The 14,008-nt window shown below is 37.0% G+C and overlaps 1 protein-coding gene across 2 annotated transcripts; it reads right to left on the bottom strand.

Moving 5' to 3' along the window:
* Positions 1–3,584: 3,584 nt before the first annotated feature.
* On the bottom strand, positions 3,585–13,359 carry LOC106161231 (SPRY domain-containing SOCS box protein 1). 2 transcript variants are annotated; one of them, XM_013538126.2, is made up of 3 exons: positions 13,161–13,359; positions 7,595–8,828; positions 3,585–7,087 (listed from the first exon to the last, which is right to left on the bottom strand). In XM_013538126.2, the coding sequence occupies exons 2-3, from the start codon at positions 8,313–8,315 to the stop codon at positions 6,960–6,962; spliced, it is 849 nt and encodes a 282-aa protein (XP_013393580.1). In that variant the 5' UTR covers positions 8,316–8,828; positions 13,161–13,359; the 3' UTR covers positions 3,585–6,959. The 2 variants fall into 2 exon arrangements, with proteins under 2 accessions (XP_013393580.1, XP_013393581.1); XM_013538127.2 differs by lacking the exon at positions 13,161–13,359 and adding an exon at positions 12,760–12,925.
* Between the last annotated feature and the right edge of the window lie 649 nt (positions 13,360–14,008).

Raw genomic sequence — 14,008 nt, 5'->3', positions numbered from 1 at the left:
TGTCATTTTCACCTGAGCAATATATGCTAGAACACCCATAGTGTCAGCAAGAGATGTTCAAGGCATATATAGTGAGAGGGTGGCAGTATATCATTTGACAGGCATACCAGGTGAATTTTCCTGCATTTCACCAAAAATCGACCCTAAAACCAAATTAAGTGTAAATAATACTACATTGCCTCAGAATCATCCCCTGCGAAAATGTCTCATTTAACATTCAATTACGTCAAGTTTCTTAATCTATTTTAGATATGTTTTAGGACAGATTGAGAACTGTAAGTGAGCATTAAACGGGACAAATTTTCGCAGAGGATAACATCTCTAGGACTGGTATGTAGCAAAGAGGAACAACCTGGCATGTATGAAAATGATGCAGCTAACCAATGTTGTTTCTGGAACGCTGGCAAAAAAGTTTCTTAGGTTCTTTCATCATTAAGAAATTGAAGTAACTGTGGAAATATATTATTAAAACATTTGTTTATATTGAAAAATAATGCAAGGGTGTGGAAATAAAGAATTTTACATTCAACCTATTGTCAACTTCACCATGCTTACAATTCAATTTCATTAATTTGAAAAAAAAAGTTTTATAGAAAGGGGTTTAAACTAGAGGATCAGAGAGGCGATACCGCCTCCGAATATTGTACCACCAGCTGGAGCAAGCGCATTCGTACAGACCCCCACATACACAAAATAAGGGACACAGCCACCAGTCTTGTGCTTGACAAGCTGTAAAAATGCAATCAACAAGAATTTTCAAAATATGCAAAAAATATATATAACTAAAAATGGTACAATCAAATTAAAGTTCATCGTAAGGTAGGTCAAAGTTCAATTTCAAGGTCACAGTAAGATTGCCAGTATATGTCTTCCTATTCAAGTTCAATAGTAACTATGGACTTTTCTCTGCCAGTTTTGGAGATAAAAGGGAAGCAAAATTTGCAAAGTTCAGTTCATGGTGAAAAGAAGGTCAGAGGTCACAGTTAATTGCCTCTAATGACTTTCTATTCAAATTCAATAGTAACCATGGGCGTATCTCTGAAAATAAAAGCATTAAAAAGTTGCAAAGCATTAAAAAGTTGCGAAGTTCAGTTTATGGTGTAAAGTAGGTCAAAGGTCAATTTCAAGGTCACATTAAGATTGCCAGTATATGACTTCCTATTCAAGTTCAAGAGTAACTATGGACCTATCTCTGCCAGTTTTGGAGATATAAGGGAAGCAAAATTTGCAAAGTTCAGTTCATGGTGAAAAGTAGGTCAAAGGTCAATTTCAAGGTCACAGTAAGATTGCCAGTATATGACTTCCTATTCAACTTCAATAGTAACTATGGACCTAGCTCTGCCAGTTTTGGAGATATAAGGGAAGCAAAATTTGCAAAGTTCAGTTCATGGTGAAAAGTAGGTCAAAGGTCAATTTCAAGGTCACAGTAAGATTGCCAGTATATGACTTCCTATTCAACTTCAATAGTAACTATGGACCTATCTCTGCCAGTTTTGGAGATATAAGGGAAGCAAAATTTGCAAAGTTCAGTTCATGGTGAAAAGTAGGTCAAAGGTCAATTTCAAGGTCACAGTAAGATTGCCAGTATATGACTTCCTATTCAACTTCAATAGTAACTATGAATCTATCTCTGCCAGTTTTGGAGATAAAAGGGAAGCAAAATTTGCAAAGTTCAGTTCATGGTGAACAGTAGGTCAAAGGTCAATTTTAAGGTCACATTTAGATTGCCAGTATATGACTTCCTATTCAACCTCAATAGTAACTATGGACCTACCTCTGCCAGTTTTGGAGATAAAAGGGAAGCAAAGTTTGCAAAGTTCAGTTCATGGTGAAAAGTAGGTCAAAGGTCAATTTTAAGGTCACATTTAGATTGCCAATATATGACTTCCTATTCAACTTCAATAGTAACTATGGACCTATCTCTGCCAGTTTTGGAGATATAAGGGACTAAATGTTATAATTTTGGGGTTACCATAATGTGCCATAAATTTCCTACAGAAAAAATTAATTAAAATAAAGAAAAGGTCATTTTGGTCAAAATTCTTGAAATGGGAGGTGCTCTGAAGTTCCAGAAGTTCAAATTTGATGAAATAATGTCATTTTTGACCACAAGTTGTCTGCTTTACCAAGCCTTATGTTTTATTTTTCCAGGGTTTAAAATTTATTATCCATTACCGTACTGCACATTTTGCTTTCACCACCAATATGTTCTTTTTGATACAGCGCAACTCGAAAACCGTATGGAATACAAAAAAACGGAGACCACTTCCAGTGTTGGGCTTTACATGCTCTACAAAATGCAATGGGTCTCTAGCATTAACGGTTCCTGAATTAGAGACAGTTTTCAGTTTCGGTATCTTATGGCCGCTTCTCCCGTGAAAATGCACCGATTGACACGGATATGAAAGATGACCTGAAGGGTAACATTTTCCAATAATATTATTGGTTAAGTCTGTGTGGTGTCTGAATAACAGCACAAATAATTTTTTTTTCGTAAAAAAATTCATTTTTTTGAAAATTTTGGCCCGTTTGACCTTGAAATAAAGGTCAAAAGTCAAATCCAAGGGCATATTTGAAATCTACACATATGACTTTTGGAAAGCCGTCTGTAGAAATTTTTCCCATAATTCCTTCCGTAGGGTAGATAATTAGCATTTAATTTTGCCATTTTTGGACAAGGGGGCATTGCAATGAATGCCACACCTAGACCCAAATACCGACAAAGCCCAAATTTTACGTGGAACGAGTTGAGATTATAGGTGACCTAAATCCAAGAGATGGGTATGGGGGCCCTTACCGTCTAGGAGGAGAAGCGGTAACGGTAACATGGCCACGGAGCCGGCGGAGCCGGCGGAAAGGACCGGACGGGACTAAAACCATGTGTACCGCCAGCGCTAACGCTGGTGGTACAATTAATAGTGATGATTTGTTGAAGTTTTTGAAGTAACACAATTAGTCCAGGGGTGGATCCAGCGATATTTTCTGACAGTCTTCCATATTATCTTTGTTGGTCCATCCTCCATTTTGACCGTCTTCTGCTGACTGCCATCAATGTAAACTTAAAAATCTGACCGTCTTCTGGAAGACCCAGAAGACGGCCTAAATCCGCCCCTGTAGTCCTATAGAAGAAAGTGACAAGTCCATCCCTCTGAAGTCAAGGCAGAAGGGAAAATGTGGGGTTCATGCTCAAATAATTGAATTGCTTCAGAGTAGAAAGATCAGCACCCACACACAGCTGGCGTCAAGTAAGAATGCAGCAAGTGTTGTAAACATTTGATTGAATGAATATGTCCTCACATCATTACTCCCCAGAAGAAAATCATTATTTTACCTGCATCGATACTCGCCCACACTAGTACTCCCCTTCATCCATTTTTTAATGACAATTTCTTAGAAACATTCATCACTTTTGTGTTGTGTACCTTCATTAACATTAATTAAGAATTATGCTTGATGTGTTACCATTATTACCAGTGGGCGGTACTGATGCAGGAAGTTATGGTGTAGAGGAGTAATGACATGGGGAAGTGACAACAACCTGCACTCATTTTTTAAAGAATAATAGAGCAAATAAGATCCGCACGTAGGTTTTTTCACTTTTTATTTGATGGAAAAATCTACATACCTAATAATAACACTACATAAGGGTAACAGACAATGTATCTTAATTAAAAATGTCAAATCAAATTTGTTCATACAGCCATTTTAACTACTCGAAAGTGTGACTGCACTGCAGCACTTCTTGAGTGCCGTTTCAAAAACAGCCTTATACATGTTATTAGTCCAGTGATGAAGTAAAAGTACATATTACCTGAACATTTAAAATAACTGTTTTAACTGAACAGCAATTTGGTTATCATTTCACCAATGGCACAGTCTGAAGATGGGTGACAGTGTTTTTCATTCTTATAATAAAACAACTGAGTCAACTGAAAAAACACTTAAAATAGTAAATGTTGTTTACAAGTAGTTCACAAACATTAATTAAGAGCAATAAAACATTAAAAAAAAGTGCCAATATTAATGGATCAAGTTTTCTTGAAGAGAAAACTACCCTTAAAGAGTATTTAACTCTTGAGGTTTTTTGTTTTACAGGGGATGAAGCAGGCTCTAATAGGACGATAGCAGTCTTAGTATTATGCCTTTAACTAACTGCTCCATGGATTCCAGAAAAAGAAAAAAAAATTGGCTTAATGATTGAATTGCAACATGTATAGCTAAAATGTCAAACTTGTGAGTGTTCAGAATTTTTTTTTGACAGAAACTGCCCAATTCTGGACTCGTGCATTTTGAAAACTTTTTTGTACGCTACAATAAATAATTTCTAAAATGCATGTTAGTGAGAAACAAAGATGCTGCAATGCAGGGTAACAGGTCACTCACTTGTTTCTAAAACTGACCACCTTGTCAAATCCTAACAAAGAAATCTACTTTTAATAAGATCAAAATCTCAAGTTTCAGGAAATGATGGAGAAATGATTAAGCACAAATCTTGTCAGTAGGATTTATAACATAAATAATCAAAATATTGCACATTCATTAAAATAAAACATAATAAAATGGCTTTGCTTAACAGAAATTATTTGCCATGATGTCAGTGGCTACGGGGTTGCACTTTTATCTTTACATCAAATTACATCTTTCCCAATTATCATACAAACTTCATTTTAAAAGTCCCGTTTCTCAATCGTATTAAATGACATTTAAACAAATCATGACCTACATGCACTTAAAATGAACTAAAATAAGTGTTTCAACTGGATGCACATTTTAAAATGTAAGTCACAGTGACCTGAAAAGGGATGAATCCTTTGTGTATCCTCTGTTATCTGGAGCAATAATGACTGTGTGCTGTTCATCAAATGAGATCATGGTGTGCTGGATAATGGAACCGGGTCAAGGTCACAGGGGTCAACTTATTTCAACGAGATCAAATTGGGGGTACAGGCAAATCCAGATTGTAAAACATGGGATGAAAAATACAAGTGCTGCGTTATTTCACTATTCACCTGCAAAACACAGATAATGCAACCTGGCTATTTGCTACATTTTCTGCTCTCTAGCCAAAATAAATTAATATTTCCACATGCTATCCTTAGTCCAGATTTCAACAATGACCAGCAAAAAAAGGTTGTTATAATCATATTGGCTAAGGTTCAAAATAATCTACATAATAAAGTAAAATGGAAGGTACTATAATGAAACATGCCACAATGACATACTTTTTAAGTAGGTTGAAAAGATATACCCAATGGTGATGTTTGTACACTTATAAGTTACAATAAGCTAAACCAAAATTAGGTCACCACTTTCTTGAAAAGTAGGTCAAATATGAATGTCACATTAACATAAGTACGTCAAATTACCACACTCAACAAGATTAATTTCACTTATTCTTGTTATCAAGCCAACTGAAACTCACTGTGGCTATTTTACAGCAAAATCCATGCATATGGAGGATACTGAAATTAACATAAGATGACATACATTTATCATGTAATGTGTAACCACCCCAAAGATTTAGGTAAATGAGTTTTTCACCTTTTTCACAAACCTGCACCTCATCTTAAAAAATTGAAAATGCTCCCTGGTGTCTCTTTGACCCACACATTCCGTAATACAGTGCTAACAACACTAAGCCTTTAACACCTTGTCACAATAATCAAATACTATACTGATCATACTGCTATGAAATGTAACAATAGATATCCACTTGAGGTGGGTTAAAATCGATTCAATTCACATACCACTAACATCTATATGTAAGAGAAAAAAGTTGCAGTAATAAAACCTTTCATCCGAGTACATGTTGTTTTAAATACAGCATTATCTATGAGATTTTGCTCTATTTTAAGAGGCGAATTTAGCACTTTGCGAGGCTTTTGTTGTACCTGATTCTTCTCTTCAATTCAGAATGACACTCTTTATCATCAAACTTCTCTTCCAACAGAATGTCATCTTTATTAGTGTGGTTGCTGTAAAAAGACCTTCAAAACTTTATCCTTCAAAATAATGGGGTTTCCCAGGCAACTATTTTAACTTGTCTCATTCTAGGGTCATTGGTTGAGTCCCTTAATGATGCTTACTTTCATGAGGTATGTAACGGTCATTTTATATGGTCATTTAATGGTTTAACTGGACGCTGATACACATGACTAGCCACTTCCCTACAGTGTTTATCTCATTCAACATGGGAAATGAATAGAAGTAAAGGATTCCACTCAGCTTGTGACTTTACCACTAGGGGATCTCAGACATGACGAGCTCAACTCCTCTGTTTTTTTTTTCTCCCCATGCAATGGAGGGGGGCAGAGTTGAACATACCCAAAATGAAACATCTGTGTCATACTCATGGCTAGCCAGTGGAGGCTAGACTCCCGCCGCAAGTGCAAAAATATTTCCAATTGAAAAAATAATTAAAAAATAAATTAAAAAGAGATACTGATGTGCACAAAAATGAGGGAGTCGTACACGAAAATATTGAAAAATTCCATTAAAAAACTTCCAGGCTGCTGCACTGTGGGCAGAGACATATCCTTGGAGACATCTTGTTGTTACAAAAACCCTGTAGTAAAAACATACCAAATGCCATGTGATGATCATTGCAGTTTTGCAAGCACCTGCGTAGTATTTCCTCACACCTGTTATACATCCATGCATACCTGTCTTCATATTGCAGCTTTGCTTTTATTTTCTCCATCAAACAGTTCCATATTTCTAATCAACACTATATATCCCCAAATTTGTTCCTGAACACTCAGCTTGGTCTTAGTTTATCCTTGGCCTATTCTCCATTAATCAGGAACTTTTTCTCCATTCTTCCCCCAATTTTTCCCCCACATATCCATAAATCCTCAACTTTTCACCATTAAAAAAAAATAAAAGCCCAGGACAAAGACATCAGTTCCATTTTGTCCTGGCCACCCAGTACAGGCTAGCAGATTGCGACACAGCGGTCCTCATTGATAGAGAAGATATTGCTTGAGTGGGGTCGGAAGGGGCAGTTTTTCAATTTCTGGAAGTCTATTTTTTCCCAGTTGTTGTCGTATTACTCTGCGGCAAATGTCCATCAAGGGCAGTGGCTCTGCTGTAAAAAAAATCCAAAAATTGAAAATTTAAGAGGGTATTATTTTTCATTTTTAAGGCATGAATGTTTTGAAAAAGATTCAAAAATGAAATGAAAAATCAAATAAGCTCATATCAGAACATGGAAAAAGTATTCAGTTGTAGAAAGAGATTATCACAGTGTATCATTGATGTAAGTGCCTAAAAATAGCCTCAAACATACTAAGTAACAATTGAATTTGCTCCAAACCAAGAGGTTTTTCAAGTCATTTAACATATAGACTTGCCACCATTGTAAAAATGAACTTCAAACGGATAGCAAATACTCAAATGAAACATTTTTCTCATCTGACATGAAGTAACATATTTCACTTCATAACTCCTATAGAACAAGAATTTCCTTGCAATAACTCAAAATTTTCACCCATATTATAATTAATACACAACAGTATTAGTCACTGACTAATGACTTGTCAAATTCCTGTTGCTGGGAAGAAATGCTTAAAAGTTCCCAGGTTTGAATACTTACGATCTAGCCCATTAATGTATCGATGTGTAATTTCACAGTGTCCCCACACAGCACTGACAATAGGATAAAGCTTCTTTCCTTTTAAACCACGAAATGCCACTCCAAGGTATTGGCCATTGACAATAAAACTCATCGTTCCCTCGTCCATGTCCAACACCACATAGAAAGCGTCTGGAACAGTGAATGTTTCGTCTGAGTTATAAATATTTGGATATGTTACGCTGGGATTATTCTTTACGTCGTGATAGAGTTTGTTTCTCGTGAGGTCCCATCCCCAAGATTCGCAGTTGCTCCCGACAAGTGACTGATAACCAACACAGTGTAATGGAGCATCGGCCGTGGCTACGCCTACTACTGCATGTGTGCCACGTTGTCGTGCACTCCATACCACCTCCCACACATGAAGCCCGCGGGTGTAACCCACGCGACCACGTATACAGTCCGTGCTTTGTGCGACGGGGTGCCGATGGAATGTCAACTTGTCATCATCTTTGACAAATATGTTTAATGATCTATCGTCCGGATTCCACGCCTGTTGGTTTTGGACTTCAAGCGGCGCAGGAGGCATGTCCAGTAGAACATCCAATCGACTGGGCTTTTGGAAGTCAGGGTTATAAGCAATCTCATATGGAATTCTATAGGAGGGCTCACGCCCGTTTTGCTTAACGCCCCCAGAAACCTTCTGGCCCATGTTCATTGGTCTGGCGTCGGGATACGGCATCCAATCCACGATGAGGCCGTTAAAAAGGCAAAACTTGACCAACGAAAAGTTTTGGTTGTGAAACAGAAGGGTGTTATGCAGCACATGCAAACGCTCTGTTTTTCAATGTGAAGATGGTGGTCCAGTATCACCTCTTAAAAAATCACCCTTCTTTACTTAACGTTAAAATCTTTCAAATCCTGTTCTGTAAAAATTACCACCCTACAGAACTTTGTATCACTACAGAGGAATGCCAGTGCCTAGAGTTATGTGGTAGATTATTTCCCTTTTTTTTCTTATGAGTAACTCTTTTGCTGCTTTCTCTGGTCTGGCAAGAATGACAAAAGAGCAAAATGAGTTGCAGGAGGATTTTTTTTCCTCTTAAAATGATAAAATCAAGCTGAATTGAGTTCCTGCCACTGCCTTTTTGAGTGAGGACTGCCCTATAGAACGCAGCTATTATCCTATGTGGTGGCTCGCTCTAAGCTGGTTCAATGGACAGCAAAAATTCTCCTTAAATGTTTCCTTTCTAATCTGAAAAGAGAAAGTGATATACTCAAGTTTTTCAGATTGTACAATCAGTCAAAAAAAAAGTGTTATTTCACCAATGCCTGAATCTATACTGAGGAAACGACCACTTTTCTCACTTTTTAAATAAATTCTTTGCCTTTTTTCATCAATTAATTCATAATTAATACAAACATAAAAGCATATTTTTCCATGTTTATATTGGTATACAAATATAAATCCATACCGTTATTGTGGTGAGGGGGCATATTTTCAATTTTCAATCAAATTACAGGATTAAATAGTCTTCCTTCCATATAGGCATGCCATATTCAGGTCAGGGCCTAATTAGCACTTGGCTCTGAGACTGTAGGAAGGCCTTTAGAACTGTCACAGCACTGCTACTGAGGCAGTCTCATTTCATAACAATATAGCCTGCCACTCAGACATATTCAGACATTATGATGAACGTTAAATCCGTCCTATTCACCAGATTTAATCCACAGATTTTATCCATCTACAATGTAATCATAGCTGATACAGCAGGAATTCTTAGGCTAGAACAAAGACACTGAGCCTATTACTCCACAGAAACCATTATTATCCATGAATGTCGTTGTGATATGGCCTAAAATAACTTCAGTCCTTGTCTCTTGTATAATACACGGAAAACAAGGATCTTGCTTAGCTGCTTGTTTGACCTTTTCAACAGGGACAGATGGTGTGCTTGTGCTTCAGTCGACAAACTCATTATTTCTTATTTTGAAATCCCAGGCTGATATTTTCTCAAATTTCAAGCCAAGGGAATGTCATTTCAATTATATTACAACTGAAATATCCAATGTGAGGTGTATGAGCAACCACCTAATCACTGTAATCCTTTATATTTTATTTACGTAAATATAAATTGTTATACAACTGAAATCTGTATGTGCATGGCAAATCATATATAATATAAAAACAGACTGCAAATGCACTATTATTTGAACATGCACCAAGTGCTCCATAAATTTATTTAATTATCTTTCAAGTTGCGATCTCCACATGACACATCATACAACAAATTAACGCATATCTTCAGGGCCACCTTTAGGGGCTATCAAAATGAGTTAGGTTACGTACAATAGCAACTGTGCACCAATTGTATGGGGACTCTTGCTGAATGTAATCAGACAAACAGACTAACAAGCCTCCTCTTGTTTCCAATGAACTCTCATTATCACCAGTTTTTCTATATTTTAATAAAAGCCAGGAGATGTTTTGGTCTCTTGATGTGACTGCACTCAGCGAGAGTCCCTGTAGAGTTAATGCATACTAGGCCAGCTACTGCAATCAAACTCATTCTTAACAGCCCCTTATTTAATTATCTCTTTAGTCTCATGATATCACATACCACAGATTTACACGTCTTCAGGCCACATATACAGTATATATACGAAGGCATTCAATGCATTAAGTTTGTATGTAAACCACAACAGGTGGAGAATTCTCTCCACCCACTGCTGGCTATAAGTTGGATGCACACCTGGAAAAATTGCTAGCTACACCTGAGAAAGAGAGCAATTAAGGTCACTCAAGGTTGTGTTACTGGAAAATTATATGCATTCCTGATGTTGCTGTTGTTGTTCACTTCTGAAGGATCCTCATATGCCAAAATTCCCTCCCACTTCCTGACCCAAATATCTGACCTTATTCTGGATACAGGTAATACCAGCTTTCTTGAATTGCACAACCTCTGTTTGTATGTCTGACTCATTTGTTAGGTACATTCTATCCTTTACTTTTCTTTTATTTCACCTCTACCAAGGATGTTATATTTTTGTCAATGTTGGTTGGTTTGTGGGTTAGTTTTTTCTTAGCAGCATAAGGACAGTTTTTGACGAATGTTCGGGAAAGGATCAAAATGTCTGTAATGAGAATTAATCCTTATAGTGGATCTTGTTTGAAATGGAGACACCAATGGGACTTCACATCAGTTTACCAAAAGAAGGCCTTGCAATCAGGGCTCAGTATCTCGAAAGCATCATGAATTGTGACCGAACTCGAGCACGGAAATTTGCCTCTATTCTATAACTTGGGATTTACTTGCCCCATTGAAATGAAAGGTGATATCACTGTCACAATTCACGATGCTTTCGAGTTACGGAGCCCAGGACATAGCAACAAAATGCCAGCAGGGTTTGACATTAAGGGTGGCCCACTGGCCCTGGGCCACTGAAAACCAACCTAGGGCCATTGAATCGCTGGGGTCACTGGCCCAAAGAGCAAGTAAAATGTCAGGTGTCAAATCGTCCTTGCAATATTTACAGATATCGCGGGCCAGTATCGAAAAAAAGTTAGTGTCAAGCCCTGGCCAGGATCTTTGTTTCAAACCAAACATTATTTCAATTAAGCATTTTTGCTTGTTACGGCTAAAATAATGCATTAGCAGAGTCTGCAGTGTCTATGTACACATTTAACTTACGTATTAAATACTGAACACCTGCCTTGGTTCAATTTTGTTTACCACCAAATTAACCAAAACAACTTTGCTTTTTAACCTCCAAATTATGGAACCGAATACATCTTTACCTCTAGAGACTAAATAACATAACACAGAGAGGGGGTATCAGCAATAGTACTGGTATTTGTAGACCAAACTGCCCTTGTGAACGAAATGTTATGGATATCATAGCAAAGGGCTTACTAAGATGCAATCATAGATAAAATATTCAATCACAGGTTTAGACCAAAAAAATCTTTTTTTTTTCAACTAACATATTACATCTGATAAATGCTCATCAAATAATGTTTTATTTTAGGAGCGTATGTAAATTTCTATATATTTAACCACATGTGAACAAAGAAAACATCAAGAATACTAAATTTTGATAATAATACCACACAGATAATGACTCAACAACAAAGAAAACACATGTACATCCAGGTGAATGTTCCATACCATAACCAAATCCATAAATAATAAAGTACAGCTTATAAATAAACTTTAAAAGACGAGTTATTCTAACTAATATTGTTGGATCAATATATTCAAAAGGAAATTCTGTTAACTTTTTACTCAAGAAATCTTAACTGTGCTCTCTCACTCTCTCTCTCTCTCTCTCTCTCACACACACACACACACACACACACACACACACACACACACACACACACACACACACACACAATCTCCCTCTTATACAAACCCTCTCCCTTTCTTTCTCTCTCTCTCTCAATAATGTTCACTCTCATGTTTCTCTATCTTAACCCTTACCTCAAAGAGGCAGACCTGTGCCCTAATTTAAGACAATACTTGATATCTCCACAATGGCCCTTTTATGATCTTAATCACATCAAGCATGTCAACTGACTGTGTAATCATAATTCACCCAAGGACAATGCTTTCAAAAGCCCGCTTATTTAACATGAGATGATGCTGGATGAATAATACAGTAAATCAGTTAATACCATGATGACTTTTCCTACAGATTTTCCTGATATAGTCTTAATTATAGAAACACACTTGACATGTGCTGCGGAGAGTAGTGACAAGACATTTTATATGTTCTAAAAACACATTATAAATATCAAATCAGATGTTAATTGAAAGTTCATTTTCTCCTAGACCAAAGCAATAAAATCCAGGCTTAAGTGTTAATGGGAATGTAAAAACATGTATCAAGGGGGGTCAAATAATGATTATCATCAGGTCCAGATGTTAACAGCTGTCACTGATTTCTGATGCTGTCATTAAATCTAAGTGAAAAATCAGCATAATATTTTAGTATGAACCCATGTTTAACCTCAACAGAAAAGAATATCTTTCCATGCCAAATTATTACAGAAACCATAGGGACTTATCCAGGTCTGCACTTAAAATACCTGAACAACACCTCTTGTTTAGTCTTCACTAGTACACTACAAGAACAAAGCAATTTCCTCACGCATTGACAGCAACCCGAATTTTAACACCTACCACACATCAAGTTACAAACAACCAAACTGAGTATTGTCCGAGTTCACGGTGATGGTTAGAAATGACGCTGACTAACAGCTGTGCTGAGTTAAAGTGGGTCTTGAACAAATAGTGCAACCTCGCGTTCCCTTTGTTCGGACACGGCCGAAACAGTGACCTAGTTAATAATGGGCAGATTTCCCTGTATTTAACACGAACTTTCTTCTACAAGTACTCAAAGTAGTAAAACTGAGAGTTCATTTAAAATAAGCTGAGGAGTTTGGGATCACGCTTGACAAATCCACGAGGGTTTTGCTAGCGAATTTATCTCTCATTTCTTTGTATCTGTCTGTGACCCCATTTGCTACCAAAATAACACGGAGACGAGTCACAGATGTTGATCTGATCCAGGCGATTCTTACCTCTAAGCTGTGTAAAATCCCTCCTATCTCTCCCCTAAAACAACCGGCTTGGCTTTGAAACTATAGCATGACAGAAGTATAAGAACGATCGGCGAAGGAAAAGAGGGTGAATTTTCATGCCTTTTAAAATCCAACCTTTCTTTTGAGTCACCGAACAAAGATGGCTACGATTACACAGCCATCACGTGACTTTTGACGTCACTTCCGTGTCAGCAGGTGCGCCAACAGAGACGACAATATAAAGAGTGTCCGCTTTAATAATATTTTTATTACAGTTGAAAGGATGGAACTGTCACTTTGAAAGACCATTTTATCATGAACGGAATTGTATTTAAAATTTGCTCTGCCCCAAGGTATTGTTTTTGTCAGTAAGAGGCACGGGAATCATTCAATGAAAGTTTTGGGAGGTCAGGTTAATTTGTAGGCTTGTGGAGGGGAGAGGTCCGACCGGCAAAAGTAATATGAGTAATGTCCAGACAGAAAAAAAGTCGAACAAACAGATAATAAAAACGTTGCAAATGAAATTGATTTAAATGCATAACAAGTTTTCTCGCGTTTACCAATTCTTTCCTCAAAAAATTTATTTATTACTTTTTTAAAGTTTTGTATGAAGTTTAGACCGAGTTGTAATCTATTAGGCCTACATGAACACATAGGCCCTATATATATCTTTTTCACCCATTACAAATTTAAGGGGTGACAACTGTTCGTATTCATAATTCACAGTGCAAAAATTTTAAACAACTAATAGAAATATATAATATACATTCCCCACCAAAACAGTTATAGCAATTGTTCTGGAATCTGTGCTTGCCATCGGACTAACGTGGACCTTCACAGATGGGTAT

This window comes from Lingula anatina, chromosome 9 (assembly GCF_051362555.1).
Source record: "Lingula anatina isolate TDL-2025a chromosome 9, LinAna3.0, whole genome shotgun sequence".
Taxonomy (NCBI): domain Eukaryota; kingdom Metazoa; phylum Brachiopoda; class Lingulata; order Lingulida; family Lingulidae; genus Lingula; species Lingula anatina.
This window is presented reverse-complemented; position numbering and strand designations above follow the sequence as displayed.